The following is a 13,517-nucleotide window of genomic DNA, read 5'->3' as shown; positions in this document are numbered from 1 at the left end:
GTGCTTGGTTTCAGACTTTGCTGGGTAGTCTTGGTTTTTGCATGCTGTTTGTGAATGTCCAGGTCAGCATAGTCCTTGAAGTCTTTTCCTTAGTTATGAGGTGTTTGAAAATTCTCTGTGCTTGCATCCCTGTTACAAGCCTTTCACTGACATCTTATGGGAGGAAAACGTTTGCCTCAAGCAAGCGGAGGTTGAAACGTGGAACTGCTTCTTGACTATCGTAAGCAGCTCTTGTGCAGTCAGCCCTCTAGAATGTGGGGGCTATGCGAGTGCTTTGTCTTTCCTGCTCCGGCTCTCGCTTTAACAGCTTGTCCTCTGGGTTTTTTTTCCCCTATGCATGGCATTTCTGCAGAGGTGGTTTAGTTATGATACTCTGAAGAGCTGTAGTTCTCTGAAATATTTGAGCAACAGTTGCAGTTGAACCTTATCTCTAGTGTATATAAGGAAGCAAGGAAACCAAAATCTGCAGAGCAGATCAGCTGTTTAATGGTGGGGCTTTTGTTCTTGAGAATAAAACCTTTTACAGGGTATTGATTTGGTAAAGAAACATTGAAGTATGGAGAAGACAGAGTACAACTGCCCATTTTATTTAGCAGTCTGTAGACACTGAGATTTTCCTGGTAACCACTTCTAACATCTTGCTAGCTGAGTTGGATGTGCAATCCACAGGGTGTGTTTAAACTTCTGTGTAAGTCCGAGCAGCCATCTGTATAAGTAAAATGGTTTTAAAGGAGTGAGAAAGCGGATGAATGTCAGCTTGCTGATGCAGATCTTCCTAGGCTAACTGTATAGCTAGTTTCCTTTTTGGGCGTCCTTCCCTGTTACCACATAAGGGTGCTTAAAGAAGATAAGGATTATTAAGCAACAAATACTTGGAGGGAGTTTAGGGTCAGCAGAAGTTTCTGAGCTGACTTTGAACATGCCTCTGAATGGCATACGTCACAGGTTACTGTAGTCTCGTTCTCAACAGAGCAAGAGATCTGGAAAGAAATTCTTTATTCTTAAAATATTTCACTGCCTAATTCTTCTCATTCTTTCTTTTTGGCACAGACGCTCTGCTATAGAAGATGCACTATTACCGATATTCTAATGCAGAAGTCAGCTGTTGGTACAAATACCTGCTCTTCAGCTACAACATTGTCTTCTGGGTGAGTATAAAATGTAGAAACTGAAGTAGCTTAGGCATACCTCAGTGTCATGGTTTAAGCCCAGCTGGTAACAAAGCACCACGAAGCCACTCGCTCACTCCTGCTGGCCATTGTGGGATGAGGAGAAAATACAACGAAAGGCTCGTGGGTTGAGACAAGGACAGGGAGGGATCACTCACCACTTATGGTCATGAGCAGGAGATGGACTCAACTTGGGGGAAAAAACAAAATCAATTTAATTTACTACCAATCAAATCAAAACAAGGATACTGAGAAGTAAAACCAAACCTTGAAACACCTTCCCCCCACCCCTCCCTCTCTCCCGGCTCAACTCTGATTTCTCTACCTCCTCCCCCCCCAGCAGCACAGGGGGACGGGGAATGGGGGTTGGGGTCAGTTCATCACGCATTGTCTCTGCCGCTCCTTCCTCCTCAGGGGGAGAACTCCTTGCTTGTCCCCTGCTCCAGCGTGGGGTCCCTCCCACGGGAGACAGTCCTTCACAAACTTCTCCAGCGTGGGTCCCTCCCACAGGCTGCAGTCCTTCAGGCACAGCCTGCTCCAGCGCGGGCTTTCCCATGGAGTCACGGCCATCTTGGGGGGCATCCATCCCCCCGCTCCGGCATGGGCTCCTCTCTCCCTGGGCTGCAGGTGTCGTCTGGTCCCCCGCTCCCCTCCGTGGGCTGGGGGGACAGCCTGCCGTCTGGTCTCCCCACGGGCTGCAGGGGCAGCCCCTCCTGCGGCGCACCTCCTCCCCCTCCTGCACTGACCTCGGTATCTGCACAGGGGTTCCTCTCGCGTTCTGATCCACTACTCAGTGCAGGCTCCCTTCTTACAGACGTTATCCCGGAGGTGATACCACCGTCACCGACGGGCTCGGCATTGGCCAGCGGCGGGTCTGACTTGGAGCTGGGGAAGCTTCTAGCAGCTTCTCACAGGAGCCACCCCTGCAGCCCTTCCCCCGCTACCAAAAAAACCCGCCACACAAATCCAAACCACTCAGTTTTATTAACTTCCTCTGTTTGAGAGGACAGGCTGAAATATTTACCTGAAAGCAGGAAGCTGATGTATGGTATGTCCCAAGTGTTTTGGAATTGAAGAAGCCTATCCCATGTGAGAAAGTAATTCTTATTGAAAATTATATGGATATTGATTCCTCACAATCTTTCCCTTCCTTGTCACTTCCTCCTATCTTACCTTCCGAGCAAAGATAAAGGGGTAAAGCAGATAAAGCTGGTTTTCTTGTTTGTTTGTTTTTAATGGAGAAGGGAAAGATCTGCTTGAAGGATTTGTCAAAAGAAAATAGTACAGTCTCTGCTGTTGCTGAAAAGGCCTCTGTCTTTTGAGTGATGGAGGCCATTAAATGCTGGTTGTGTTTGGGCAAAGGTTAAAGCTACCTCTTAGTGCACTTAAGTGGTATGTTAAGTTGCTTCCCTGTTAAGAGAAGTCTCTTCTAATATCTCCTTCCAGATCATCTTTGATATCTATGTTGGGGTGGTGTAGCTGTAAATACACTATGCAGAAGAGAAGAAAGGAACTGCCGCAAAGATGTGTCCCAGCTGGCGTTACACCATAGTCAAGATCTTAAATGTCATGCTCTGTTCGCAGCAAAATTGTCTGATACTGTCTTGAAATACTTAGCTAGGGACTAGTCTGCCTATGATGTTTGTTTAGAATTGTGAATGTGAAAAGGGTGCAAAAACAAGTGTGTGGTTTTAGATGATGGTCAAGATCACTGAAGCACCTAACTACCTTGGAAAAAAAGCCTATTCAAAGGTTAGTGCGTAGCGTTGCATTAGAAGTAGTTAACATGTCTGTGAGGGGAAGGTGAAGCTAAGGATGCAGTTCAGATAAACTTGATAATTCTTTTCAGAACTTACAGGTCAAATGTTAGGAGTTTGCACCTGAAGTCATGGAAACTGTAGTCCTAGATAGAAAGATGGGGTAGTCATGGAGAAGTGCAGATACAGTGTCTTGCCTTGTGCTAGTAGCTTGTGTTAATGTTCTGATTCAGAGTTGAAATATTTCTTAGTACGGATAGCCTCTTCTAAAGATGTTTAGAACTTTTCAAAGCTGAAAGGATCAGATGGTTAGAATGAAGATATGGTATGTGGTTGAAGCTACTTATTTAAGGGTAAAAATTGATCCTTCTGATCCCGACTTGTCTGAGATCAGTAGACATGCTACAGAAGACTATATTCCATTTGTTTACTGGGTTCCTTAAACCATGTAAACTTTTTATTACCTAAAACTTAAGATACACAGAATTATTACCCAAATCTGTATTTAACTTCAGTAAAAAAAGGGGTTTTGTGTCTGAACATAAGTTACAGGCTGTAGAATCTTGTTCGTACTTGTCAGTAATAACTTGGTATTTTGCTTGATTAACCCACATAAACTTCTGGTAAACTAGGTTGGTGTTTCTGCCCATTTCAGCTGCTTTGGCAGTATTTAAGGTAGAAAATAAGCTTTTTTGAAAGCTGCATGTATGATGGACAAAACTCTGAATTAATTTAGAATCATAGAAAAGTCTAGGTTTGATGGAACTTCTGGAGGTCATCAGGCCCAATTTTCTGTTGAAAGCAAGACCCTTTTAGGGTAGAAAAACACTGCTCAAAGGGAAGAGCTGGGAGTCTTCTGAGTTTATTACTCATCAATTTTCTGCTGTCTTCAGCCTAATAAAAATGTTAGAAGGCTAGGTCATACTGAGACTGCAATGTTTGGGTATCCTTGAAAACCGCAGAACTTTTTGCTGCTGTGACCAGCTCTTGTTTATTAGTGCAACGTTTTAACATGATACTGTACTATTAAGCCACAGGGGAGTTTATCCTTGTGTGGATAACACGGCAGAAAAGATGTGTGTGGTTTGTGTAGAAACTTTTTTCCAGTAAGGGTTAATTGGCAACAATATTGCCATAGTGCAAATGCTTGTTAGTGATGATTTTTTTGCCTCTAGCAATTGACAGTTCCTATTATGGCCTCATGTCAAAATGTAGGTGCTCAAAGGCCACCAGCTCTGTAGTTATTTTTATTCTTCCATATAGTACAACTCCCATGTACCTGTAGTAGATTGTGGTACAATGAGAAGTGATTTTTGTCAAGCTGTTCTGGTTTTCAGAGAAATCACTTTAACTGGATGGATGCTCTTCAGCAGATAGTGTGGCAGTATGTGAGAAACTGACACTTTTTTTCATGAATATATTAGGATTGTTCTAGTTGTCTTTCGAGTGTCTCATGAAGTGAGTCTGTTACTGCTTTTAATGGGTAAGCAACCTTTGAAAAACTGAAATTTTTTGTGTTTACTGGGAAGACTCAAGAATTTGCCTCTGCTTTTTCACAAGAATTAATTTTGTCTCTATTTTCTTTTTCATTCCCTGCAGAGTCATTACATTTCACTTTTTTCAAATTTCTTTTTTTATTGTATTCTGTTGAAATTGATGATGAAGATCCAATGATTTTTCTTAAAGAATCATCTTAAAGAAGAGATGCAGAAAAATTGAGGAGAATTTGAAATACAGTTTGTGTGCTTCAGCTCATCAGTTGGCTGGAGGAATTGGTTTTCTGAACAGGTAGTACCTCGCTCAACAAATGGTCTGAGGCTTCTGCTGAGAAGTTATTATCAGGCTGACCTGGTAAATTATGTGTAACTGCAGCTCTTTTGATAAGAGTTCAGCACCTTTAGTTGTAGAACAAGCTATGTAAATGTGGAGTGGGAGGGTAGACACTCCTATAGGCAATGCATGAATCATTTAGCTGACACAGTGATTCAGGAGCCTATGACATCCTGCTGGCTGGGATGCCTAGTCTAACAATCTCTTTAATTGGACAAATCCATCGTGTGTAGAACAAAGTAAATTTTCTATGTGCCTTAAAAGAACTGAAGGACTACAAAATCAGAAGGGAAATGTAACCATGACTCTAAAAAGCAGCATTTAAGGAGGGAATGTTAGTCTTGATTCATCTCTCTTGGCTTGCAGGACAGGTGCTTGTGGGAGCTTGTTTTGTGAGTGTTTGTGTTAGTGAGGATGGGTATGAGGGATGGTATTTAGATAGGTGTGCGGACAGCCTTTTGCCCACTTAAGCTGTTACTGGAGGTATGGTAGTAGCTCAGCTGTGTCTCAACTTATGATACAGTTTATTCACAAGCCAGGTAATTTGCATGTAAATAGAGTTGCATTTATTCTTCTGTTACGCTTACTAAAGATGCATGTTGACTTCCCTGTTGTAGCTCTAAAGGTAGTATCAGTGACTGTATAAACTTTCAAGTTAAAGCATATGGTGACTTAGTAGTTTACAGAATATTTAAACTTTTTAGTGGGTGGTTACTTTTCAGTTTGTGTCATTTTTCAAATACAGTTCACGTTGGTGTGGAACAAAATATTGAACTCAAAGAGGACAAATATAACCCTCTTAATGGCGAGCTCACAGTTTAATCAGCCTTTAGAAATTTGCAAATCTTCATTCTTTGGAAGGTTTTTGGTTGTTTGTTTTTTTTTTTTTTTTCAGATGGGCAACTTGGCAATAGAAGGTTCAGTTTTGATGGCTTTGAGTTAGTTGTGTACAGCTGGCTTGCGAAATCACTTCTCTATTCTTTGTGATTGGCCTTCCCTTGTAAGAAAGGGAATGGACGTCATAGGAAGGCTCTGTCTTCCTAGACATGATTTTAATGTGGGATTACTTTTTTTTCATCTTGCTTTTTAAGCATGCTAGTAAGATTTAACTTCTCCAAGTACACTTGTTTTTATAACTAGTGATGAGGCAGTATTGCAACCATTAAGATAGCCCTGCAGGGAGTGCTCGGAAGTTTAAGTGAAATTACCCTATTACAGCAAGGCTAGACCTCCTTTTGAGTTTTAAAGCTTTTTTTTTTTTTCCTCTTTTTTCTCCTCCAAATAGCTTCATTTGTCATAATGAAATTAAAAGACTGCAGTAATACAAGGTGAAGCGCTTGATTCTGGCACCTTTCTGTTCCAAGTCATTTTGCAACTGAGCGAGCCATCTGTGAAAGCCTCAGTGGAGGGAGGAGGCAGGGGTGTCCTGTCTTATGGTGCAGCACTGCTCTGTGCCTTCCAGCCTGCATTTGGGAAGGCCCAGGGAATAAAAGGCAGTGCCTCAATCACCTGTCTCTGGGTGCTTGCTCCTTTGTTGCCAGTTGAACGATTTTTTTGAGTAGTCCAAGAATTTCACCTCAGCCAGGACATGGCTGTTTCAGTGAAGTGAAAGATTGCATATGTGATCTGCCAAAGCCTTTTAGGTTGCATGTGAGCTCACTGTCTCTCAGATTAGTTGAGAAGAGAGGGTAAAATAGCTTTTAGCTGCTGTCATCTTGATTTATCTTCTAATGCTCTGTAGTTTTGTGTGTGACTCTTAAGGGGTTTTGGAGGAAAAATAAAACTTTTCCGTCATGCTATAGAAGATGTGACATTTTTGCCCTGAACATGATGATGAAAGGCAAAAATTCTCTTAAGTTCTGGAAAAGAATTTTGAGCTCATTTTTGAAAAGTAAGAGAAGACCCAGGCTAGCATAAGATTTTCTTGGCTTTTGGAGCGTATTTTGTGTTTCAGGAACATCTAAAACAGCAAGGCTGTGCCAGGAAGAGGAAAGAATCCACCACCAGGTGTTTTCCTGACCCTGAGAGGAAAAGTCTGGGAAGAGACAAGGGTAGGAAGGAAGGGCTGTAGGCTGCTGATTGCTCCAGCATGGGTGGAGCTACAATGTAAAATAGGGTTGTCCAGGGGGTAGAAAGTGTTCTCTGTAAGGGTAACATTTTGTACTTACAAAAGGGAGCACAATAGGAATGCATTCCCATTGCCTTTAATCAGACATTGAGGCAGGCTGACCCAAAATTAGTTTGTGTACAAGGGTTGTCTTGCAAGAATTATGTTTAGCTGCAACCTAGATTTGAGAAACAAATTAGACCTGTTTTCTCAGTTAGTAGGCTGATTCTAATAGCATAGTCAAAGGAATTCAAAGTGTGGTTAGGAACAGATAATGCTTAAGCTAAGTGGTCTTGTGCAGTGTCTGTGAGTTGGCGTCAGTATTGTATGTCTCCTGAATGGAGTTTACAGCTTGATGCAATGTGTTAATAATGTGGATTTTTCAGTTCTAAAGCAGGAAATGACCAAATGCTGATTACTAGTTTTAGTTTCCTGTTCAAAGGGATACAGTTGGGCTGCTTCGTGTATGTTTCCACCTAACCTTTCATGCAGTATATGGCTGAAATGACTCTACGGCATAGGAGTGAATTGGGTAGTCCAGTTTGTTCTTGCTTACACATCATCCAGATTCTGGTGAAAGGTGAAGTTCAAAATGCCTCTCGAAATAGCTAGCTTGCTCACTCTCACCCTGGGAACACTTTCAGTTAGCACTGCTACTTCTCAGCTGCCTCTTCTCCCACTCATGTGGTCAGTTAGTTCAGTGAGCTGATGAAGGTTAAAACTATTCTTTCAATTCAGGCTGGATCAGCTCCCTGGTCTGCCTCATAGCAGTCTACTTGAATGCCTCTGTGCAGGAGTGGTAAAGCGAGGGTATTTTCCTGGTGCTAATTTTCTCTAGAACTCTGTATTGGGTATCAATCACGCTAACTTCTGAGTGAGTTTTATCACTGTGGTGTGTTTTACAATAGTTTTCAGTGAGATACTTTAAAGAATCTTGCACATGGTATTTAAAGCAAATAGATCTTTTTACTTCCTTGCAAATTGGTTGTCTTGGTTATTGTGCCTGTAAATGTAGTGGCTGATGGCTTTGTTTCTTCTGCAAGTACATCATACTTCACTTGTTTTTGTTAAAGAAACCTAATGTGTGTGGTTTGGCTGCTTCTAGTGAGAATTATGAACCACTTGTCTTAGCTGAATGAAGTTTTAGGTTTATCTATGTTGATTCTATGAGACTAGGTTTATTTTTCTGCTAATTAACTCTGTTTTACTTGTAGATAGTTTGCATAGGTGCTGATGGAAACAACTTTGCAAAAATAGTGTAATTTTGTGAAACTGAATGCTTTATAAAAACATGAGAGCAATGTTAGTGTTCAGAGGTGAGAATGAAGCATACTAGTGAAAAATCTACTTAATCAAGAATCTATTACAATTTAAGATGGTAATTATAATGAAAGGCTGCCAGTGGACACCCTGTTTGTATATTCAATAGCACAGTATTAGTGTTACACTAACATTAGTTTGTATGCAGAGTGTGGAAGATGTGCGTCTTCCCAATTCTTTTTTTTTCTCCTTATTTCTTTAGAAAAAGTTCCCAAAGATCCAGCTGTATGTACTGTGTAATTTACCCTGATTACTTGAAATTATACCAGCTGTCTTCACCTGTCTCCCAGCATTCCTGGAACATTTGGAATGAGAAAGGGTGAAGGATGCATCAATTGCATGCCCTGGGTAACTTCATGACATACAAGTTTGACTGATCCCCCCGCCCCTTTTGCTTCTTCATCTGCAAATCACTGAGTTAAGATTTAGGGGTAATCTGGGTCAATATTCTGTTTATATCCATGTGGTTTTTAATAGTATTTTTCAAGTTGTACTTTGATCCAAATCATCACTTTAAATGTTCTTAGCTTATTCAGAGCCTGAGATAAGTAGTCATAGTGCTGTTGCTTATTAAGCAACATCAGGAAATTTAAGTTATTTAGTACTGCTTTGTCCAGTTGTAACTTTTTCTATGTATTGGTAGTGGATTTGGTTGGTTAATCTGTGTGCTCAAGCCCTAAAATATGCCATATAATACTTCATGCCTAGAGACAAATGTCTAACATCATTTGAGTACAGAATGACATGAATGACACTTGGCAGCCCTTTGTGGCTTTCCTTTCCCCCACTCCCCAGTAGAGTAAACCCAGAACACCTTGTGGGTGCTGGTCTCTTCTGTCAGGTGGCTGGAGATAGGATAAGAGGAAATGGCCTCAAGTTGTGGCAGGGGAGGTTTAGGTTGGATATTAGGAAAAATTTCTTTACTGAAAGGGTTGTCAGGTATTGCCCAGGGAAGTGGTTGAGTCACCATCCTTGGAGTTACTCAAAAAGCGCATAGACAAAGCACTTCAGGACATGGTTTAGTGGGCATGGATGATGGTTGGACTCGATCTTGAAGGTCTTTTCCAACCTAAATGATTCTATGATTCTATAACTTCATTTGCCCTGAGTGCAGTTTAGGGTCAGCAGGCAGTGAACCCAGCAGTACTTAAAATCTATGCATATATTTTCCTGTGTGACTGTAAGAGGGTCTCATTTTTACTTCTTGCCTGTGCTGTGTGGAATTGCCTGTGATGCCCATTTAGTTCATGGGAGGTGTTGCATTCCCTAGAGGAAATGGCTCCTTTTTCAAGGCATTTTTTCAGTTGTTGGGATTTACTTGTCAATGTGTGTAAGGCTTGGGGCTGGCGGGAACATTATTCCTTTATATACAATCATAGAATTATTTAGGTTCGAAAAGGCATTTAAGATCATCGAGTCCAACCATAAATCTAACACTGCCAAGTCCACCACTAACATGCCCTTAAGTGCCACATCTACATGTCTTTTAAATCCCTTCAGGGATGGTGACTCCACCACTTCCCTGGGCAGTCTGTTCCAATGCTTGATAACTCTTTTGGTGAAAAAATTTTTTCTAATATCAAATCTAAACCTCCCCTGGTGCAACTTGAGGCCATTTCCTCTCATCCTATTGCTAGTTACTTGATAGAAGAGACCCGTACCCACCTCACTACAGCCTCCTTTCAGGTAGCTGTAGAGAGCGATAAGGTCTTCCCTCAGCCTCCTTTTCTCTGGGCTAAACAACACCAGTTTCATCGGCTCCTCCTCTTAGAACTTGTTCTCTAGACCCTTCATGAGCTTTGTTGCTCCTCTTTGGACATGCTCTAGCACCTCAATGTCTTTTAAGGTTACATGGACGTAGCAGGGTAGAATGCCATTTTAAGTAATGAGGGGGAGCTGCCCTCAGTTTGTAGAGAGGTCACTTTAGTTTGATTATTGAAATTGGGTATTAAAGACGAACTGCCTGAGAATGAAGAAAGGGAGTAAAAGACTAGAGCAAGGATCTCTTGTTCATTTGGATGGATATAATTCAGAAATATTTATTACACAAACATATGAATTGGTGTAGGGTTTGTACATTGTCAATTAGATTTGTTGCTTATTGAAAGTAAGTGGATGGACCATTACTTCAGCTTAATTCAAAAGGGCTTAAACAAGGTAAGGATTCAAAGACACTCTGTATCTAATTAGAGCATAGGCTAATATAATGAGCCTTGACACTGAGAAGTTATGAAGAGTCAAGCATGGCTACTGTCTGGGGGTGGTATGGTAAAATGACTAAATAGGGAATAACCTCAAAATGCATTAAATATTCTGAAATCTTCATTAGTTTGCTGGCAAAAGGTTTAGAGCAAGTCATTGGGACAAGGATAACTCCCACTTGTTGCTACTGGGTGGAATTGTTAATTTAGTGCTATGTGCTTCTAGAGTAATAATAATCAAATTGAAATACTTCTTAAAAGTAGCTTATAAAATGCAAGAATACTATGGAATAAAAGCACCCTAAATCCTTTTCGCAAGAGATTGACTCATGGGGAGGAATGTCCCATTACTGTTGTCTGAGATTACAGACAATATCTGTTCTACTTGAGCAACAGTGCTACTGGCTAAGTGTTTGAGAATGTGTTGATTAGTATATCTAATTAATCTTTTCTTTTTGTTTTAGCTAGCTGGGGTGGCCTTCCTTGCAGCTGGTCTGTGGGCATGGAGTGAAAAGGTAAGGGTAGAAATGACTGGTCTTACTTTGGCTGCCCTCCTGCCCCCAGCCCTAGTAAAACTACTTCCTCAGGAAGCAGCAAAGGTTAAATGTAGCATCTGAGCTCAGGACCATGTTCAAATGATCTAAACTGAGTTCAGTTGGAGTTTCATTCTTGTCCCTGATCAGGTGTTAAGCTGTAGCCCTTGACATTTAGACCTTTTTAGTAAACTTATAAGAACAGGGTGCTAGGGAGAATTTAATCTTTATGAATGGTCTTTATGAACTGGTTCTCTTTTGAAAGCATGTTTTCTGACATAGATTTATCCACCCACCTCTTTTTGTTAAAAACAAGAAGCTTTTGGGAGGAATGTGAAAGATATCTCTTTATATAAAAAAAAACCAAACCAAACCAACAAACGCAAAAACATGTGTCTTTGGGACCATCTTTCTGAAGTATTCCAATCTTCAGGGCATCTGTTGTCTTCCACTTTACTCCCCATGGAGTTGCTTAAGTGATTGTGTCTTCATGTAGAGGATCGAAATTAGAGAACATAATCTAGCTGAATAACACTGGTATTTTTGGCAAAGGTTTCTTCTAGCTGAATAACTTCCTTAGAGGAAGTCTGTGCAGACATGTACCTACAGAGTTCTCCTGTTACAAGAGAGGAGATGGTATAGGTATGGAAATAAATGGTGCAGACCCTTGTAATGAATCTAAAAGCATGGCTTTAAGAGGACTGCAAGCAGTAGGAAAAAGTGACAATCACTATAGGTTTACTTATCTGCATCTTAACTAACAGTGGAGAGCAGGTTCAGTTGTGCTGCTGAGTAGGAACACTTTAATTACCATCATAGTGTAACATTTCGTTAGTCAGAGTGCTTGTATGCAGCAGCTACCCACATACAGATTGGTTCTGGGATTCCTCCACTTTTTGGAAGCAAAAGAGTTTTATGATGATCTTAATGCTGAGGTATTTATTCTCTTCCCTGTTCCCTATGTGCATGTTCAGATTCTCACAACTAGATTAGTGATATCACTGGTATATAGTAAGCAGCCTACCTCCACACACCAAATGCATTTACCTCCTATTCTGTTGTTATAAAAGGATTTTTTTCCAACCCTTTAGGGAGAGTGTTCAACTTGTCTTGAATTTGTATTCTTTTATGTTCAGACATTATCTTCTGTTCTGTAAAGAAGCACATAGGATCTGTGTGGTTGGAAATGACTAGGTCATGACTACCTCCATTTGCCAAATGGACTTTGTGGTACACTGAAGTTACTAAAAAGCAAAGACAGACTCTTTCTGTCTTTATTTCTTAAATTTTGCCTGCACTATTTCTGCTTTCTCTACTGTCTTGCAAGTAAGTGCTTCAAAGCTTTTCCTGTGGTTTTGAACTTCTGAATGGCTCATAGCTCAAAATAACTATATGTTATTTTTCATGTCTGTTGTTCTGTGGACAGTCTTTCATACTAGTGCCATTTTTCAGCCATAGTGCCTGTATGGATCTGTCTGTTACCAGATAAACATCTTGGTGAACAATAGATAGGAAGTAAGAAAAAAACATTCCAGAAACTGTGCTGCAGTGGTAAACCCAAAGATAAAGTACAGGTGGTGGAAGAGTTTTGAATGTCCTAAGTGCAATGTGAAGTGCGTTGGGTCCCTTTAAGTTCTTTGTTTTTTCTTGTCTTTTTCTACTAGGACTACACTTCAGATTGATTCCTAAGCAGTGTTTTTTTTCCTGGATATAAATTCTGTGCATCTTCTAGCTGACAATATATCGAAATGAGAATGTTGATTTGTGAGAAATGTTGAAATTACTATATGTAAAAATGATACCCATCCTGATTTGTGTTACCTTTTTGAGTCAAATCCAGTCTTTAACTGGCATGTCTAATTGGCCTATACTTATATCTTGTAAGTGGGTTTTGTTTTACATGACTGTTCAGCATAAGTTAAATTGCATAAAATTTTAAAAGTCTATACAATAAAAAATGGATAGATGTTAATATCTGTCACCCAAGAGATATTGCAGAAATCACTAAGAGAAAGTGAATTGTAATAAACTGTTAATAGAAGCAAGGTGAATAACACTAAGCCCTCTCATCAGGAAGGCAGTTTTTATTGGTAAAACCATTTCAAGAAGGACACAAAAGAAGATCTGGGAAACTAGAGGCTAGTCAGCCTAACTTCATTCCAGCAATGTTCATGGCTAATCACAAACGGAGAGGGAGCAGTATACTTCAAAGCAGGACTGTTACTTAGAGGGACTTCAAGAGCATGGAGAAATGGGTTGACAGGAATGTTATGAAAGTTTATTTTAAAAAAAAAAAAAAGGCAAAGGCAAAATCCTGTGCATGAGATGGAGTAACCCCATGGATCAATATGGGCTTAGGGTTGACTGCCTAGAAAGCAGGTTTGTGAGGTAAAACCTTAGGCACCTGTTGATCAGTAAGTTGAGTATCAGGTATGCCCTCATGTCAAGGCCAACAGCATACTGGGCTATATTAGCACCAATGTGGTCAGTGGTTTAGGGGAGGAGCTTCTTCCAACAATATTCATCACACTTGAGGCTGTATCTGGAGTACCATGTCCAGTTTTGGGCTCACTGTGTCAGACAGGTCTTTTCCAACTTTA

The 13,517-nt window shown here is 40.6% G+C and overlaps 1 protein-coding gene across 7 annotated transcripts in view; it reads left to right on the top strand.

The window, feature by feature from the left end:
• TSPAN14 (tetraspanin 14) overlaps positions 1-13,517 on the top strand; it is a 44,127-nt gene that overhangs the window by 15,737 nt on the left and 14,873 nt on the right. For 5 of the 7 annotated variants that reach the window (XM_075025607.1, XM_075025606.1, XM_075025605.1 and 2 more), the window contains 2 exons: positions 1,051-1,148; positions 10,849-10,899. In XM_075025607.1, the coding sequence (XP_074881708.1) occupies positions 1,068-1,148; positions 10,849-10,899 (132 nt within the window). In that variant the 5' untranslated portion in view covers positions 1,051-1,067. The remainder of the gene's footprint in view (positions 1-1,050; positions 1,149-10,848; positions 10,900-13,517) is intronic. The other 2 variants (XM_075025609.1, XM_075025608.1) reach the window with 1 other exon arrangement.

Source organism: Buteo buteo, chromosome 4 (assembly GCF_964188355.1).
Source record: "Buteo buteo chromosome 4, bButBut1.hap1.1, whole genome shotgun sequence".
Taxonomy (NCBI): Eukaryota; Metazoa; Chordata; class Aves; order Accipitriformes; family Accipitridae; genus Buteo; species Buteo buteo.
The sequence above is the reverse complement of the archived record's forward strand: the minus strand, read 5'-3'. Positions and strand labels throughout refer to the sequence as shown.